Raw genomic sequence first — 14,162 nt, 5'->3', positions numbered from 1 at the left:
TGGGTATTTGTTCTGAGTTGGCCTCTGGCCTTTACGCACTAACCACCACGCGAGAATAGATATGGGCCTCGACATCGCAGTATCAGCCGAAGCTTTGTCAGACGTCCAGTTCAGCAGTGCGGCACGGTCGGGTCGTGCTGGCCATCCGAGGCGGTGCTGGTATCCACCCTGCTCGCAACGACCCGGAGTGCTGCGGGCGATGGGCCCAAGACCCCGGAGTGCTTAGGATGTAGACCGGCGGGGACCTCTCTGCTGAGCCTAGGTAGGGCTGCGACGTGTTGATCTTTTGAGGGCGGGCATTGACCCCAGAAATGTGTGTCCGGCCAGAGTGATCGAGCGTTTTGGGTAACGTGGTGCACCCCTGCAGGGAAGTTATATATTCGAATACCGTGTCCACGGTAATGGACGTTCAGACTTATATCCTGATCTTATACAACTACAAATGAATACTTGAGATATGTGGCTCCGGGATTGCTTTCTCGCAGGGAGTCGAAGAAGGATCTCTGGGCATTAATGTTACAACATGTTTGTTAAATATTAAACTGCTATTCTTTACTCTTCTACATGCTGCAAGATGCTTGGAACTGCTTGAAGATGCTAGTCTTCGATAGGCTAGGCCTTCCTCCTCTATTCTGGTATTATGCAGTTCAGTCCACAGATACAACCCTTCCATTTGATACCAATGCATACTTAGTATAGATCTGATGCTTGCGAGTACTTTGGATGAGTACTCACGGTTGCTTTGCTCCCCATTTCCCCCTTCTTTCTTCTTTCCGGTTGATGCAACCAGATGGAGGATCCCTGGAGTCAGATGCCACCGTCGATGGATGCTACTACTTGGAGGCCTACGACGACCAGGAGTAGTTTAGGAGGTCCCAGGCAGGAGGCCTTGCCTCTTAGATTGTGTTGCTTTTGTGCTAGCCTTCTTAAGGCATCCTTATTTAACTTAGTTCTGTACTCAGATATTGTTGCTTCCGCTGACTCTTGTGTATCGAGCTTGTATTCGAGCCCTCGAGGCTCCTGACTTGTAATATAAAGCTTGTATTATTTTGATTTGTGTCTAGAGTTGTGTTGTGTTATCTTCCCGTGAGTCCCTGATCTTGATCGTACACATTTGCGTGTATGATTAGTGTTCGATTGAATCGGGGGCATCACAAAAACTGTAACCATAGAGCTTTCCACCGGCTATATATGCATGTAGTGATAGCTATATTCTGTTCGTTACTCTCTATGTGTTACATTGCCAGTATATTTCATGTGCTGACCCGTTTTCGGGCTGCAACGTTCATGTTGCAGACTTTTCAGACGACGAGTAAGGTGCCTTAAGTCGTGATCTTTTACTCAGTGATGCTGTTGGAGTTGATGGACTCGCTTTATCTTCCAAACCTTCCCATGTTATCGTTATTAGATGGCCTTAAGCCATATTTATTGTAATAAGTTCTCTTTTGAGACATTCGATGTAATAAGTGTGTGATTGCCACTTTGTTATAAATCCTTTAAGTATTATGCGTGTCAGCATTACTGATTCAGGGATGACACTGATGCACAGAGATCAGACTGTTTGAAGTCTGGTCGCTACATTTATTCTCCCACATCATGTAAACGATCCGGCCATTATTTAATGAATAAAGTTGTTATGATAAAAAAAGGGTCTTGATTTGAAGAAAATGACCCACAAATCCACAATTCCTGGAGTGGAGCAAAGATCGGATCTGAAAATGTAATCTACGTACGCATTCGTGTGCTCGAACCGTAAAGCACCAGAACCGCGTACAGGAAGGAGGCGGAAATTCAGCACGAAAACCACGCAAAAAATAAATAAATAGAAAAGGGGGCGGAAATTCACACATAACTCGCAACAGGCCGCTCCCGTCTTTCTTCTTCTGCCATAAACCCTAAACCGCTAGCGCCACTTCCCCACCCAACTCGCCATGGAAGCGGACGAGGCTCCTCACCCGCCGCCGCCGTGGAAGCAGAACAAGTCGGCCGTGGCCGTCGACGCCTCGTCGGGCCCGCTCGCCTCCGCCGCCGCGCGCCTGTCAGCCCGCTCCCGCGCGATCCCTCCGGCCCGCGACTTCCATTTCTACAACAACTTCCCCTCCTTCAAGTCCCCCGTCGCCGCCGCCGCCGCCAGGGCCGAGTCCTCCCTGGCCGTCCTCGGCGCCTCCATGCTCCTCCCCAAGCAGCAGCAGCAGCCTTTCCCCACGGAGGACCTCGACGACGCCTACGACTGGCTCGTCGCCCGCAATGACGACCTGCTCGAGATGTTTGCCGCCTCCGCGGACGAGTTCAAGGCGCTGCGGGAGAAGGAGGAGGCCCAGGGACGGAAGGTCGCGGCAGAAGAGATGGCGGGGGACGGGTTCCAGGTTGTCTACGGCAAGAAGAAGAAGAAGATGGGTATGGGAGAGGAAGGAGTTGGCAGAAGTGAGGCCTTTGGATCTTCTGGTTCGGTGAGGATGGCCACCATGGATAGGGCTGCAGCATCAGGGCCAAAGCCGAAGGTGCCCTTCCACATCCCCACCATCCCACGCCCGCAGGACGTGCACCGCATTGTGGTGGACAACACGAGCAAGCCATTCGACCATGCCTTCCTTGAGCGCAGCGATGATGGTGCCCGTGCCATACACCCACTGGTTAGTGCTTCCGCACATTTTTGCTCTAATCTCACATCACACCTCCCCCCTCAACAATTCAAGATTAATCTGTTCAGAAATTTATGATGAAATCATCCATGGAAGGTGCCAAATGAGCCATTATTGTTTAGTGAATCATGCAGTAGAGAATTTGTTTATTGCATTTGCAAGATTATCAAGTGTTGCACACGGACGGTGATTAGTTTTCTCAATATTTGGTAGTATAAAACCTTAAATTAGCTGGTACATGACTATTGAAATGCGTTAGGTAGTGGAGACTAGATGCCATACGAGATTATGTGAATAAAATTAGGGAAAGAAAATAACATGAGTATGGAGGAATGAAGAGTCAGCAGAGTAATTTATCTAATATCAGTGTTTCTGTCAGAGAAATTGGAGAGAAGTGCTGTTTTCTTTATTCTGCATGTATTTATCAAATGTGAGCAGAGTGGTGTGACGCCGTTGTCTCAATGCAGGAAAAACTCCCCATGGAGCAACTATTTGACAGGCGTGTTCCTGAAAGTGAGCCATTAAAGCCACCTGCTTTAGATGACACCCCTTTTACATTTGTTGAAGACCGGAAAACCTTGGAAGTGTTGGTGGCAAAGCTGAAGAGTGCAACTGAGTTTGCTGTAAGTAACAATACTAGTAGTATCTATCGGTTTTCTTGCTTCCACTTAAATGCAGTATTGTTCTTGCTTATGCCTCACGACTCAACTAGCTGTCTGGCCGACCATATATGAATTGTAACTTGCAGTATACTTTTGATTCTGTCGATTGTATTTTACTATAAAATACTCAGAAGTTTAATTACGTTGCTATTAGTACCAGAGTCACAATTCTCATTGCAGTGCTAGATCTATGTGGAAAGTTGGGCTTTTCCTGCCTGCTAGAGTTGTTAAGGCATGGACGTTGACAATTAAATACTCATATTCATATGGCATGCTGTAAATGTTAAATAGTCATTCGCATGCCGTGCTTTAGGTTTCATTACTTACCATCATCTTTCTTGCCTTGTTTCACTCCACCTTTGCTGCCAATAGTTGTTTCTGCCTCCTTATAATTTTTTCATGTTCAGTGTAGTACGCATCCAACAACGCAAATTCACAACTTCTGCCGCAGGTTACACAAATACTCCCTCCGTCCCAAAATAAGTGTCTTGAGCTTAGTACAAATTTATACTAGAGCTAGTACAAAGTTGAGACACTTATTTTAGGACGGAGGGAGTATGTAGCATGCTCTGCAGTCTTCTTTTGCCTCCTAACTACTGTCTACTGCTAACTATTGTCACTGTGTACAATTGAATTGTTTTTTTGGTGTCAGGATACTCTAATTACTAACTTAAATCAATTTCCATTTATTTTTCTGTTTTCAGGTTGATTTGGAACACAACCACTATAGGTCTTTTCAGGGTCTCACCTGCCTGATGCAGATTTCAACTAGAACTGAGGACTTTATTGTAGACACTCTTAAGCTCCGCAATTGTCTTGGTGAGAACTTGAGAGAAGTTTTTCAAGATCCAACTAAGAAGAAGGTACACCTTGCTCTTTTGTGTATATGTGTTCTTGCTATTGTTCAACGTCCAGTTTCTCATCGCTCTCATGGGAAAATAGGTAATGCATGGGGCAGGTCGTGATATAATATGGCTTCAAAGGGACTTTGGAATATATGTGTGCAACCTTTTCGACACAGGGCAGGTATGATTCAGCATAGATAAACAGTAGCATGGCCCTAGCATCCAGTTCAGTTATTGTTTTCTTTTATGATTAAATTATTTAGTTAAAATGGCCATTTTGGTTTTCTATAAATTAAAGCTTGATCTTCTCATCAAAATGCAAATAGGCTTCAAGAATCTTACAAATGGACCGCAACAGCCTGGAGCATCTTCTGCAATATTTCTGTGGAGTGACAGCAAACAAAGAGTAGATACTACTTCTCATTCTAGAGTACACTTTTCTTATACTTGCCATGTCACGAATTATATTCTGAAGAACATGACTAAGACATACATCTCCTGCAGATATCAGAGTGCAGATTGGAGGCTGAGGCCACTTCCTGATGAAATGACCAAGTACAGTGCTTTGAATTCCTCTTGGATTAGCTTTGGATTGCCGCATTTTGTTCTTCCATTTCTTATTTACTCTGCCCTCACTAAATATATCCATCAAGTGTGTCTGATTGTGACTATGCGTTTCAGGTATGCTAGAGAAGATACACACTATCTTCTCTACATATATGACTTGATGCGATTGCGATTGGTGAATGAGTCTTCAGGCGATGATCTTCTTTTGGAGGTAATGTTTTTTTGTTTGTTTTGCTCACTAGTCTTTCCCCGATTGCTTGTTTGATGGTTAAGTTTCTTTTACATGCATTGTTTGGTATTCTCTGCCTCTGGTTGACAACTTCTATGCGGTATCTGATGCAATTGATTGTGTGCTTGAATTTCAGAATGCGTGCCTTAGAACTGATGTAAACTTGTGTGTTGAGGAACACAAGCACATTCTTTTGCTACCACTTTTGTTACTTATGGATTGACTTCTGACTTCAGTACCTGAACTTGTGTGGACCGTAGAGCATACAAACAAGTAATCAGATGTCTGCCATTACTGCAGGTTTGCAAGCGCAGCAATGAAATTTGCTTGCAACTATATGAGAAGGAGCTGCTGACTGATTCATCATACCTTTACATACATGGGTTTGTATTTCTCTTGGTTTACCATGTTTTTGTTCTAGAAACCATTCTAGCAGTGTAATGTCATTTTTTATGTAATTGCAGGTTGAAAGAAAATGACTTGAGTGCAAGGCAGCTGGCAGTTCTTGCTGTAAGTACTTTTCCTGTTTGAAGTGTTTGTGATTCTTGTTGGTACTGGCATCTTGATCCTTGAGAAGTTTTCTCCACTTGGACACATACACTGCGTTTTGCTGAAAATGAACACAGTTCTTCCAGACCCCATAGTTCAGTCCTTGTGGATGCTTTCTTATTTATACTACACTGTTGTAAGTTGTGCCTGGTTTCTTTAACTCCAGATGATCTACCTTAATGAAAAGACATTTTAATTTTATTTATGACATTGATCTGTTTTGTGTTTTATGCCTCTGCTTGCCTAATGTGCTAGACTGTTATTTGTGACTACCTAATACTCAGTTATAAGTTGAAATGAAATCATTTCTACCATTCCTTATGTAGTTCTTTCCCATCACAGGGTCTATATCAATGGAGAGATGGCGTCGCTCGTGCCGAGGATGAGAGCACTGGTTATATATTACCCAATAAGACTCTACTTGAAATAGGCATTGCTCTTTCCTAATCTATGTACATTGCTTACATGCGTTAGTCAGCCTGGCTAATATATCCTTCGAATTTGGACTACAGCCAAACAGATGCCTGTGACCACTGGGAGGTTAAAAAGAACAGTGAAGTCAAAAAATAAATTTCTTGAGCACTATCTCGGACATGTCATTACTATCATAAGGAATGCCGTCGCAAATGCCGATGCTTTTGAAAGTATAGCTGAGCAACTGAAGAAAGGAAGGCTGGAAGAGGTAGTTCTGGTGATCTATGTGAAACTTATCTATTATCATTCCTTTACTGTTGCAATCTGTAGGAACTAACTTCTCAGAGATTTACTAAGGAATCTGGGCTGCTTTTCATACTAATGCATCATTTTGTGCAGTTAATGGCGGCAGAAGCGAAGGACGGCAGTGAAGACACTGAAATGATTCCTGCCGTCGATGCTGATAGTAATGAAAATAATCTTCAGCTGATTGCTGCACCTGATGTAGCTCCCACAGTGATTACAAATGTCCATACTGCTTCTTTCTGTATGGGGAATGTTACGAGCGGAGCTTCTTTAGGTAATTTGCAACTAGATAACATCACACCTGAAACCAAGAGCTTTGGGGCGTTGCCAGGCGCTACTGAGCAAGCAGATACAGTGATACCGGGCAATGGTGGTGGTCAGCAGCAAGTAAGAAAATCATTTGCCTTTGTTTGCTATATTTCTTCTGCTGTATCAGTACCTAAACAGCTCCATTGTTCAGGTAATAAAGGCAACAGTTCAAGTATCGAAGAGACCTACGGCTTTTGGTGCTCTGTTAGGAAAACCCTCTACCGCAAGAAGGCCAAATCTATTTCCAGGATTTTCAAGTGACCAGGTATTGGATGTTTCTGCTCTGTCCTTTTTTCTCTTTCCTCCGCTGTAGAATTAACAAGTGATGGAGATCTTGAATTAATTTACTAATTGTGTTTGAACTGTGGGTGTACCCCAACCCCTTACCTACGCGGGATACCTGTGGCACTGTTGGAAAATAAGTGCATGTAAATAAATTAGTTATGAGTTTTGTTCCAAAGAGATATAAACTAAGAGCTCCCACTTTACTCAAGTAGTTAAGGGGCAAGATATGGAATAGTCTCTTTTTGCGAATTTCCTTTGTAGTCTCTATTCTCTCTATATAGCCACATGGGGTAAATGTCAACGTCTCAGTATAGATGCTACTTGAAATTTGTACCAAAGTTCTCACTGTGGAAAGGTTGGTGACTTGTCTTCGTTATGGGACTTTAGGTTTTTATAAGCTCACTAATCTGCAATATATGATGTTATCCTTGTTCTGTTTTTGGGGTGCAACAGAAAGCACTTTCCCCGCATTAGCTTTCCCTAGTAATGCTTGACTTTGTTTGGCTTGTGTTACAAATGCAGAGTAAAAGCAAGGTGGAGAAGATCAAGTCTTCTGTGGTACTGCCTTTCCATCATTTCTCAGGTGGTGCAAATCCTCCAGCAAGTAGCCTTCCAGTAGCAAAATCGGTGGAACCTGAAGCGGAAATCATGTGCGAGGATCCTGCGTCTCGGATGGAGGAAGTGATTCAGCTGGACACTGGAACAGATGACCCAGAAAACGGCAACGCAGATGGACAGAGTGAGTGCAAACCTGGAGATACCGATGTGTGTAGCTCCCCTCCTGAGCTTTCCTCTGGCATCGAGCAGCGCTTCAGATCCCTCAACGAGAGCAGAGACCTTCAACAGAAGCACCAAGCACTGGAAGAACCAGAATTTAATGATCAGCTGAAGGCCTTCGATTACGCTGAAGCTAGAAAGAATACTTCATTTGGAGAGGTTAGATCTGAGAGAAGAAAGGACAATGCAGTTGCCAGGGCCATCAATGCGGATTCTGGAGATAAACGGAAAAGTTCGAAACAAACCCCCGGTGCTGGTGGCGGCGAAGAGGATGAGGGGAATTTCCAGAATCCACGAAGGCGACAGGCTTTCCCACCTTCTGGCAACAGGAGTGATACGTACCATTAGTTAGTTGAGAGATGTACTACCCGACCGAGGCATTGTATGTAACCTAAAGAGTACAGGGGGAAGTGGAACAACGCGCATGATTTGGCATTCGTCGGTAAGTCATTGGAAATGCTTTCTGTGAGATACTATGGAGGCCTGTTTGATGACTAACACAATTGATCGCTTCCAACCTTCTTCTGGTTGTTTGACTAACACAAAAAAAATCTCATTGAAAAGGAAACTACTATGACATCAGTTCTCATGGAAACCATGCATTAATTCCAGTGTTTATTTTTCTGCATGTAACTCCTTTTTTTTTTGAGGGAATTGTGCATGTAATTCCTTTTTTTAGGGGTGTGCATGTAATTCCTGTTTTCCAAAGAGTCTGATTATTTACTTATTAATCCAGGATGTCTGACTCGTATACATCTAATACCCCTCTACTGGGGTATCATATCAAGTAGCATGCATCATCTATTTGGGTATCATATCAAGTACTCCCTCCGTTTCCAAATATTTGTCTTTCTAGAGATTTCAACAAGTGACTACATACGGAATACATCCGTATGTTATGTCCATTTGAAATCCCTAGAAAGACAAATATTTGGGAATGGAGGGAGTAGCATGCATCATGCTAATTAGGTAATTTGGATGAGATGACGTATAATTAAATTAAGAAAAATATGCTTTATGTCACCGCTTCTTCTTCCAGGCTGCTACCTTCCCCTTCCCCCCTTCTCCGAGCTGATGTGCATCAACGTTCATCCCGATCCCGGGATGGCCTAGGCGATCATGCCAGGTTTGAAATGCATCAACATTTTGAAAAATTACTTTGTATGCAACATGTTCTACGGGTTTGATGTACGTATAGTACAAACCTGATGATAGAGAAGGAATTTTTTCATGTACCTGCTTGCCATATCCGTGATCTTTGGTGAAGAGTAGATACTCCTTTTTGTTGTCTTCATGAGTTTCAATGTGAAAGCCATTTTTACGGATATCTCGATAACTGATCAGGGTACGTGATGAGTCGGGATTAGGAGAGAATTCCTTATTTGACCCATTCTTAAAATCTAGTTCCCTTTTTGACCCTAAAAATTTTATTTTTCCTTTTTTGACACCACAACTTCATTTTCTTCCTTCTTTGACACATCTGTCAGTTTTTGCTGTTAGCAACGTTAACTGTGACTGGAAATGTTGTTCTTACCCCTGCTAGGACGCTGAAAAAAAAACTGGTTGAGCGAACCGTCAGGCGCTGCGCTGGGTCAACCCCCCGATCCCCTCCCTACTCTGCTCGATTCCCCTTTCCCTCCCTCGATCCCTAACCCTAAAAAAATCGCGGATGGAGGAGGGTGTGGCCGATGCTGCTACTGGTGGCGGGATGGACGGCGCGGTGGAGGGCGTGGCCGACGCTGCGCCGGTCTCGGCCTCGGGCGGCCATGGCGGGGAGGCGACGGGCGGCCATGGCGGGGAGGCGAAGGGCGTCCATGCCGGGGAGGCGGAGGGAGTTCCAGGCGCGCCACTGGAGGGCGTCCATGGCGGGGAGGCGGAGGGAGCTCCAGGTGCGGCGCCGGAGGGCGGCCATGGCGGGGAGGCAGAGGGAGGTTCAGGTGCGACGGCCTCGGATGCAAGTGCTCCGGCATGGCTACAAGGGTAAGTGCCTGTTTTCTCTATATTTGAGTATTTGCTGCCATGATACGTCCTTGAGATGGATCGAAGATGCAACAGAGTAGTTAGAGATGGATATTTGTTGCTGCCAAATCTGCAATGAAACAATAGACAAAGATTATGTTCATATAAAGCAAATATGTTATATTGGATAATCTGTTTACACATGTCACATTTTTTGTTTAAAACATGAAGCAAGTATGTTCATGCACAATTGATCTTTTGCTTTTACAGGATGGATCCAAATTCAACATATTTGCTGAAAATCAAATTGCTTGGCAACCCAAAAAAAGCTAGGAAGGATATCAAATGCTTTTGTTATGATAAGGTTATTGATTCCGACTTAACAAATTATAAGGACTTGGTTGAATCAATCGTAGAGCAGTACTCGCCTCGCTATTTGGAAGTTGCACATGTTCAGTACTATGATCCTTTTCTTAAAATCTACCCAGAAGTAACATCTGACCAGGAATTGGTGTCTATGTTTGAGAAACTCTCTAAGACAAAGGTTGTGCACTTGTTTGTTGCATATTGTGATCCATCTGAACCATATGAGCCTATCACGGAGTGGCATATTGATGTGCATATCCAACCTAGCATCACAGAACAAGACGACGATGATTATCTTCGCAACCCAATACCTGAGAATGAACATGTTGGTGTTGATGAGGAAAATATTTATTTAGACGATGATGATTATGATAAATTAGATCCTCTTATCATGGTTCCCTGTTCCGATAAAGAAAGGGACGAAGACTATGTTCCTGATCATGAGAGCGAGGATGTGAGCGAGGATGAGAGCGATGAGGAAGTAGAGGAAGATGAGGAAGTGCACGAGGCAGAGCATGCACCACATTTAGAATATGATAAATTAGATCCCCCAATGACCGAAGGAAGAAAATATCCCAATATGGCAGAGTTTAAATTGGCGCTTTCTCAACATGCAATCAAACATGAATTCGAGTTTAACACCGAGAAAAGTGCACCACATAGGTTCAGGGCTTATTGTTCAAGAAGGGATGAAGATAAGTGTCCATGGAGGATATATGCTTCTACAATGGAAGATGGGTGCACCGTAATGGTAATTTCTAACTTTACTCATGTGTGCTTAAATTGTTAAAAGATCTTTACTAATTATCTATGTTTGTCTTTTGTAGGTGAGAAAGAACTCTTGTGGTCATGATTGCTCAAGTACAAAAAGGAAAAAGAAGATAAAGAATGCAACCAAGCGGTGGATATGTGAGCACGTGAAGGATTGGCTAATTGAGGATGCAACTCTAGGACCAAAGGCATTGCGAAAGAAGCTTAAAGAGCACCATGGAATCAACATCAAGTACAAGAGAGTATACATGGGTAAGCTGCTAGCCTTGAAGGAACTATATGGTGATTGGGATACAAGCTTTGATAATCTGTATAGTTTTAAGGCACAAATTGAAAGGTGCTGCCCCGGTAGCATAGTGATAATTGAGCACCACACAATAAAAGATAAAATCAGATTTAAGAGATTTTTTGTCGCTTTGAAGCCTTGCATCGACGGGTTCCTTAGTGGTTGCAGGCCATACTTGGCAGTAGATAGCACCTTCTTGACAGGCAGATTCAAGGGGCAACTGGCTAGTGCTACCGCCGTTGATGGCCATAGTTGGATGTATCCAGTCTGTATGGGTGTTTTTGATTCTGAAACTAATGAGAACTGGATCTGGTTCATGCAATTGGTTAGGCAAGCCATAGGATCCCCAAGGGGTTTAACCATATGCACCGACGCTGGGCAGCCAGTGATGACCGGTGTAAAAGAAGTGTTCCCAGAGGCTGAACATAGGGAATGTATGTTTCACTTGGTGTCCAACTTCAAGAAGAAGTTTCATGGAAAGGTTTTTGATGACCACCTTTGGGCTGCTGCTTACTCATGGAACCCATATTTATTTGAGAAAAATTGGGTTGCAATGGACATAGCAAAGCCAACGGCAACTGCATATCTTAGGAAGTGGCACACTAGGTTGTGGTCTAGGAGTCAGTTCTCAACAATTTCCAAGGTGGATTATGTTACAAACAACTTGGCTGAGTGCTTCAATAATTGGATTAAGCATCACAAGTCCTTGAACTTGGACGACTTCTTTGATAAGCTTAGGCAATTGATTATGATCATGTGGAACCGAAGGAGAAAGGTAGCAAGAAAGTTAGTTGGGTTGATTCTTCCCCACATAATTAAGAAGTTGAATGCAAAGACCAGAGAATTAAACTTGGAGGTGGTTGAAAGCTCAGAAGAAGTTGCTGAAGTAACCGCATTGGGAGGCAGCGGCTTTAGGTTTGTGGTCAACTTGCTTGACAGGACATGTTCTTGTAGACAATGGGAAGTTTCTGGCCTTCCTTGCAAACATGGTCTAGCATTTATCACATCTCTTACCAATGCACGCATAGAGAACTATGTGGACTTGTGTTACTCCATTCACAAATTTAGAGCAGCTTATGACCAACTAATCCCTGCCATGGTTGACAAGAACCAGTGGCCTAAATCAGACCATGGATTCTTCATGTTTCCACCACTACTAAAAGCCACATTGGGTAGGCCTAAAACTGAGAGGTATAAAGGCTGCAGTGAGAAGAAAAGAAAAAGCGGCCAACACTTATGCCCTATTTGCAAGGACTATGGGCATCATTGGCACAAATGCAAGAAGGGTAACCCAGATGACATTGCCGCTATTTTAGCTGTGAGGTAATGAATTTTATTGTATATTGCATCACTTGCATTTTTTTTTGTAAAAACCATACATGTTAACTATTTTTTTGATGCTCATGTAGAGGACCACCAAAGAAGAGGACAAAGACCACAAAATCAGCTCAATCATCAATTGTGCCTTGCGAGGATGATGCTCCATCAGCCATGCGTTTTCCGCCAAGGTTAGCAACAACCATGCTCATAATTAAATATAATTAATTATGCCTTTGTGTTCTAAGTGCATTCTTCTCATCATAGCCAAATCTTGGAGAAAACAACCAAGGAAAAAGGGAAAGGTGGTAAATCTGGATCCGGAGGAGCAAAAAGGTAACCTATGGTAGTTTCGAAGTTCTAATGTTATGTTATGCATTATTCTATTGTTAACTTGGGCTACCTGTATGTCATGTACGTGTATGTCTAGATCAGGAACACAACCCATTTGTGGCGAACATGATGTTGCCAAAAAGAAAACACATGTTGCTGTGAAGGTACATGCCAAAAGAAAAAGCAAAGAGGTTGCTGAAATTACTCCACACCTTCCTATGGTGCCACTTGACAGCCCTGCAATGGGTACACGCAGCAAGAAATTCAACCCTGCTAGCCCTGCAATGAGCACACGAAGCAAAAGGAGACTTAGTTTGTGATTCTCATGTCATTACTTTCCGTATCATGTCTCATTTTGAAAGCTGAGCTGTTTATGTGATATATGTGTGGACCTTGGCTCTTTACGTGCTATATGCGACCTGTTGTGAACCCTCTTTACGTGCTATATGCGACCTGTTGTGAACCTGGGCTATTATGTCATCTTTATGTGAACCTGGACTATTGTATGTCACTTTTATGTGAACCTGAATGTGTGTAGATGACCAGCTATGTGGGATGTTTGCATATATGTGAACCTGGAGCAATTATGTGTGTTTTTTGTGCATATGTGTACTGTACACGGGATATGCCTCCAAAATACAAGGGAGGCTCTGTCCAAATTTTCAATTGAAATTTGTGCATGTGTGTACTGTACTGTACAGGGGATAATTGCAGATTTTGTTTCATTTGGTAATATATTCCAGTTCATATTGCCACTGTTTTGGCTTCCATTTTGGTCACAAAATACACCAGGGGTAAAATGGACTTTTCATGTTGTATTTAACGGTGTTAGTTTGCAAAACTGACGGAAATGTCATAGAGGGAACAAAATGAAGTTTGAGTGTCAGAAAAGGAAAAAAAGATCTTTTAGGGCCAAAAAGGGAACCAAATTTTAAGAGAAGGCCAAATAAGGAATTCTCTCATACAACAAAGCATCCTCAATTGTCACTTGTGTACCACCTGGGAGGGTAAATATGGCACGTCCAGTGCCAACGATTACCGTATCGCGTCCAGCGATAGTTAGAATATCTCCATTCATCTTTTCCAGAGTTTGAAAATATTTCATCTCCCTCAGTATGGAGTTTGTGGTTGCACTATCCACAAGGCATAATTCCTCTTCCATCGGATTGTCACCGTAGAGAACTATATATAAAACAAAGAACTTTCAATAAGAAAATGTCATGTAAATACATAGAATACAATCTTATTTATATCAAATATGTTAGTACAATTACAATCTTATTATATCAAATGTGCTGATACAATATAAGGACAACAACAATACTTATATTCTTATTACAACATCACAAATGGACATAGCTAAATAGATCACTATGGAGATTGTGGGACTAGTCAAAGTCTCCAAACACTTCGTTTGAGGTGTACTCAATCATCATGTTTTCCGTGTCGGCAAGGTCCTCTGGTTGATGGAACACAATGGTGTTGCTCGGTCCAGGAGGAACGTCGTGCGAACTACCGGCTCCATTGGTGCTGTCTGAATGAAGG

General features: G+C 43.0%; 2 protein-coding genes across 2 annotated transcripts; both read left to right on the top strand.

Annotated features, from left to right (window-relative positions):
* The first annotated feature begins 1,890 nt into the window (after positions 1 to 1,890).
* Positions 1,891 to 8,156, top strand: LOC119331731 (protein RRP6-like 2). The gene is made up of 14 exons (XM_037604898.1): positions 1,891 to 2,633; positions 3,110 to 3,265; positions 4,009 to 4,167; positions 4,247 to 4,330; positions 4,476 to 4,555; positions 4,654 to 4,704; positions 4,831 to 4,927; positions 5,246 to 5,328; positions 5,410 to 5,455; positions 5,837 to 5,924; positions 6,007 to 6,176; positions 6,308 to 6,601; positions 6,675 to 6,788; positions 7,331 to 8,156. The coding sequence occupies exons 1-14, from the start codon at positions 1,932 to 1,934 to the stop codon at positions 7,931 to 7,933; spliced, it is 2,727 nt and encodes a 908-aa protein (XP_037460795.1). The 5' UTR covers positions 1,891 to 1,931; the 3' UTR covers positions 7,934 to 8,156.
* Positions 8,157 to 9,254: 1,098 nt separating this feature from the next.
* On the top strand, positions 9,255 to 13,162 carry LOC119350336. The gene is made up of 6 exons (XM_037618216.1): positions 9,255 to 9,565; positions 9,815 to 10,661; positions 10,738 to 12,290; positions 12,377 to 12,475; positions 12,552 to 12,620; positions 12,715 to 13,162. The coding sequence occupies exons 1-6, from the start codon at positions 9,255 to 9,257 to the stop codon at positions 12,935 to 12,937; spliced, it is 3,102 nt and encodes a 1,033-aa protein (XP_037474113.1). The 3' UTR covers positions 12,938 to 13,162.
* The last annotated feature ends 1,000 nt before the right edge of the window (positions 13,163 to 14,162 follow it).

The sequence above is a fragment of the Triticum dicoccoides genome, chromosome 1B (genome assembly GCF_002162155.2).
Source record: "Triticum dicoccoides isolate Atlit2015 ecotype Zavitan chromosome 1B, WEW_v2.0, whole genome shotgun sequence".
Taxonomy (NCBI): Eukaryota; Viridiplantae; Streptophyta; class Magnoliopsida; order Poales; family Poaceae; genus Triticum; species Triticum dicoccoides.
This window is presented reverse-complemented; position numbering and strand designations above follow the sequence as displayed.

Bases quoted from the DNA above. Each gene is read 5' to 3' on its own strand.
- LOC119331731 (XM_037604898.1), top strand. From the start codon at position 1,932: ATGGAAGCGGACGAGGCTCCTCACCCGCCGCCGCCGTGGAAGCAGAAC. The intron at 3,266-4,008 runs GTAAGTAACAAT...TTCTGTTTTCAG, and splicing joins AGAGTGCAACTGAGTTTGCT to GTTGATTTGGAACACAACCA. The intron at 6,789-7,330 runs GTATTGGATGTT...TTACAAATGCAG, and splicing joins CAGGATTTTCAAGTGACCAG to AGTAAAAGCAAGGTGGAGAA.
- LOC119350336 (XM_037618216.1), top strand. From the start codon at position 9,255: ATGGAGGAGGGTGTGGCCGATGCTGCTACTGGTGGCGGGATGGACGGC. The intron at 12,476-12,551 runs GTTAGCAACAAC...TTCTCATCATAG, and splicing joins GCCATGCGTTTTCCGCCAAG to CCAAATCTTGGAGAAAACAA. The intron at 12,621-12,714 runs GTAACCTATGGT...GTGTATGTCTAG, and splicing joins GGATCCGGAGGAGCAAAAAG to ATCAGGAACACAACCCATTT.